The sequence below is a fragment of the Caloenas nicobarica genome, chromosome 5 (genome assembly GCF_036013445.1).
Source record: "Caloenas nicobarica isolate bCalNic1 chromosome 5, bCalNic1.hap1, whole genome shotgun sequence".
In the NCBI taxonomy this organism is placed as follows: domain Eukaryota; kingdom Metazoa; phylum Chordata; class Aves; order Columbiformes; family Columbidae; genus Caloenas; species Caloenas nicobarica.
Window position 1 is genome coordinate 2,019,767 of NC_088249.1, and position 2,138 is coordinate 2,021,904.

The window sequence follows — 2,138 nt, forward strand, 5'->3', positions numbered from 1 at the left end:
TCAGCGTCCTTGGAGCACCAGTCTACGAAGCCGATGTTGCAGCACCAGAAACTCAAGCCATGCATCCTCATAGGCATCCGGATCCTGCTCCAGGTGCTGGAAGAGGTTGAGCGGTTCAGCCATTTGCAAATGCGGGGGCAAAATAATCGTCTCGGGAACGTTGTCGTTGCCAGTGAAGAAGTGGTTCAGGCATCTGTCCTCCAGGCAGCTGCGCAGGTACTGCAGGATGTCCTCCAGCCGCTCCAAGAAATCCCTCCTGCCCCAGTCTGACAGGGGTATGGTGGTCAGCAGGTGCATCAGAAGGGTCTTCAAGGTATAGGTGGAAAACTGTATGCGCAGAAGCCTGTGGGCGCAGAGCTGCAGGCATCTGAGGTGGACGCTGTCAGGCTGCGCCTGCCTGGCAATATGCCTGAAGAACTTCATCTCTGCCACAGAGTAGCTCTCCAGCCAGGTCGTGCTTGGGGTGTAGGCAGCCTCTGTATTGTGGCTGCTCAGAAAGATGTCCGAGTCGCCTTGCTGCACCCCAAAGATCAACTCAATTAAGAGCCTTTTCTCCGGGCCTTGTGTCACTTGGAATTTGCAGGAGCGGTCGGAGGGCAGCATTGTTAGGCGGTGTGTGGCTGATTCGGGCAGAATCCTCCAGGAATGTCTCACGATGTTCTGGAACCAGCGCGCAATTTTCTGCACATCTAGGTAGGAGTCAGTGCAGAGGTCGTGTAGGATGCTGGGGCCCTCCCTCCCCCTCTGCTCCTCCTCGGGGTCATGGAGGAAGCAACGTGTCTCTCCTGCCGGCTGCTCCATCTCACAGGTACACACCAACTCCACCCGGATGCGAAAGTTCCTCGTCGGCCACACGGGGTCCTGCTCGAGGTGGAAGATGTGTCCACGGGGTGGCTTCAGGGGCACAAGCAGGCGGTAGGTGATGTCTTCTTCACGGGGACTCCATCCTTCAAAAGCGCTGCCCACTTCAATGGCTTTTTCCAGCAATGGGTACCACGGCTTGAAGACGACATACTTGAAGACAAAGAGGAATCTTTCCACCAGGTTCTTCACAGCCTCGCACTCTCTGTCCCAGTTCTGAACTGGCCTCTGGATGTGCTCCACAAAAAACCTTGCCGGGTCATTTGCATCTCTCTCTGGCTCACGGCTCCGTTTCCTGAGCCAGCAGCAGAGCCCGAAGAGCAGGACCAGGACTCCAGCAAGGGCCCAGCATTGCCAGTGCTGCAAGGCAGAGAGGAGCAGGGGTGCCCAGGCAAAGCCGCTCTGCTCCTGGTTCCTGTGCTCCTGGCTCATCTCCTCTACCTCCTGCCACAGCCGAGTCATCTCCCGGTTCAGCATCTCCGCACGCTGCTCCATGCGCTCGCGCGTCTCCTCGTCCGGCTCATAGCCGACCGACTGCACGTTCAAGGTAAGAATTTGCCAAATCCCAAAGAAAATGTCCACGATAGCCATGGCCTGCAGGAGAAGGGAGAGAAGGGGCTCAGTGGGGCTGGGCAGGAGGGAGGGGGCTGGCGGTGGAGGGAGTGGGGCCGCGGACCAAGGGAGCTGGGGCATGTAGGAGCGGGGCCAAGGCAGCTGGGAGGCAGCAAGGGCTGCCCCAGCCCCGGCGGCGGCTGCTCCGAGCCCTGGCCAAGGTGCTCCCGCGAGTGGCCAGGCCCTCCATGCAGGGTGAGAACCCACCCCCGGGGGCCGCGTTTCTGCCCCGGCCCCCGTCCAGCCCGGCCTCCCCCCACCTGCGCACTCACCGCTGGCCCAGGCCGGACTGGGGCAGCGCTGCTGCCGGGGCCCCTTATATACCGCCCCGTGGAGACCGGTCCCCTCTGATGTCACAGGCGCCAGAGCGCGTCACAGGCACGCCCGCCGGCCAGCCCGCCCTTCGGCCCCACTCACAGCTGCCCCGGTGTCCTGGTGAAGGCTGGGCCAGAGTTCATGTTCTTCACGGGCCCTCGCATGGTGCTTCACGTTGGGTTTGTTGTCCTCTGCCTGCCCATGGCAATCTCACAATCACAGAACATTTTGGGTTGGGAGGGGCCCACTTGGACCATCTAGGCCAACCTCTGACTCTGCACCTGGCAAGCTTCAAGTTAAATCACACAGCCATTGAATCATTGAAGTTGGTAAAGAGCCTTAAGATCATC

General features: G+C 60.2%; 1 protein-coding gene across 1 annotated transcript; it reads right to left on the reverse strand.

The window, feature by feature from the left end:
* On the reverse strand, positions 1–1,452 carry LOC135989721 (inositol 1,4,5-trisphosphate receptor-interacting protein-like 1). The gene has a single exon (XM_065636749.1). The coding sequence runs from the start codon at positions 1,450–1,452 to the stop codon at positions 1–3; it is 1,452 nt and encodes a 483-aa protein (XP_065492821.1).
* Positions 1,453–2,138: the final 686 nt, after the last annotated feature.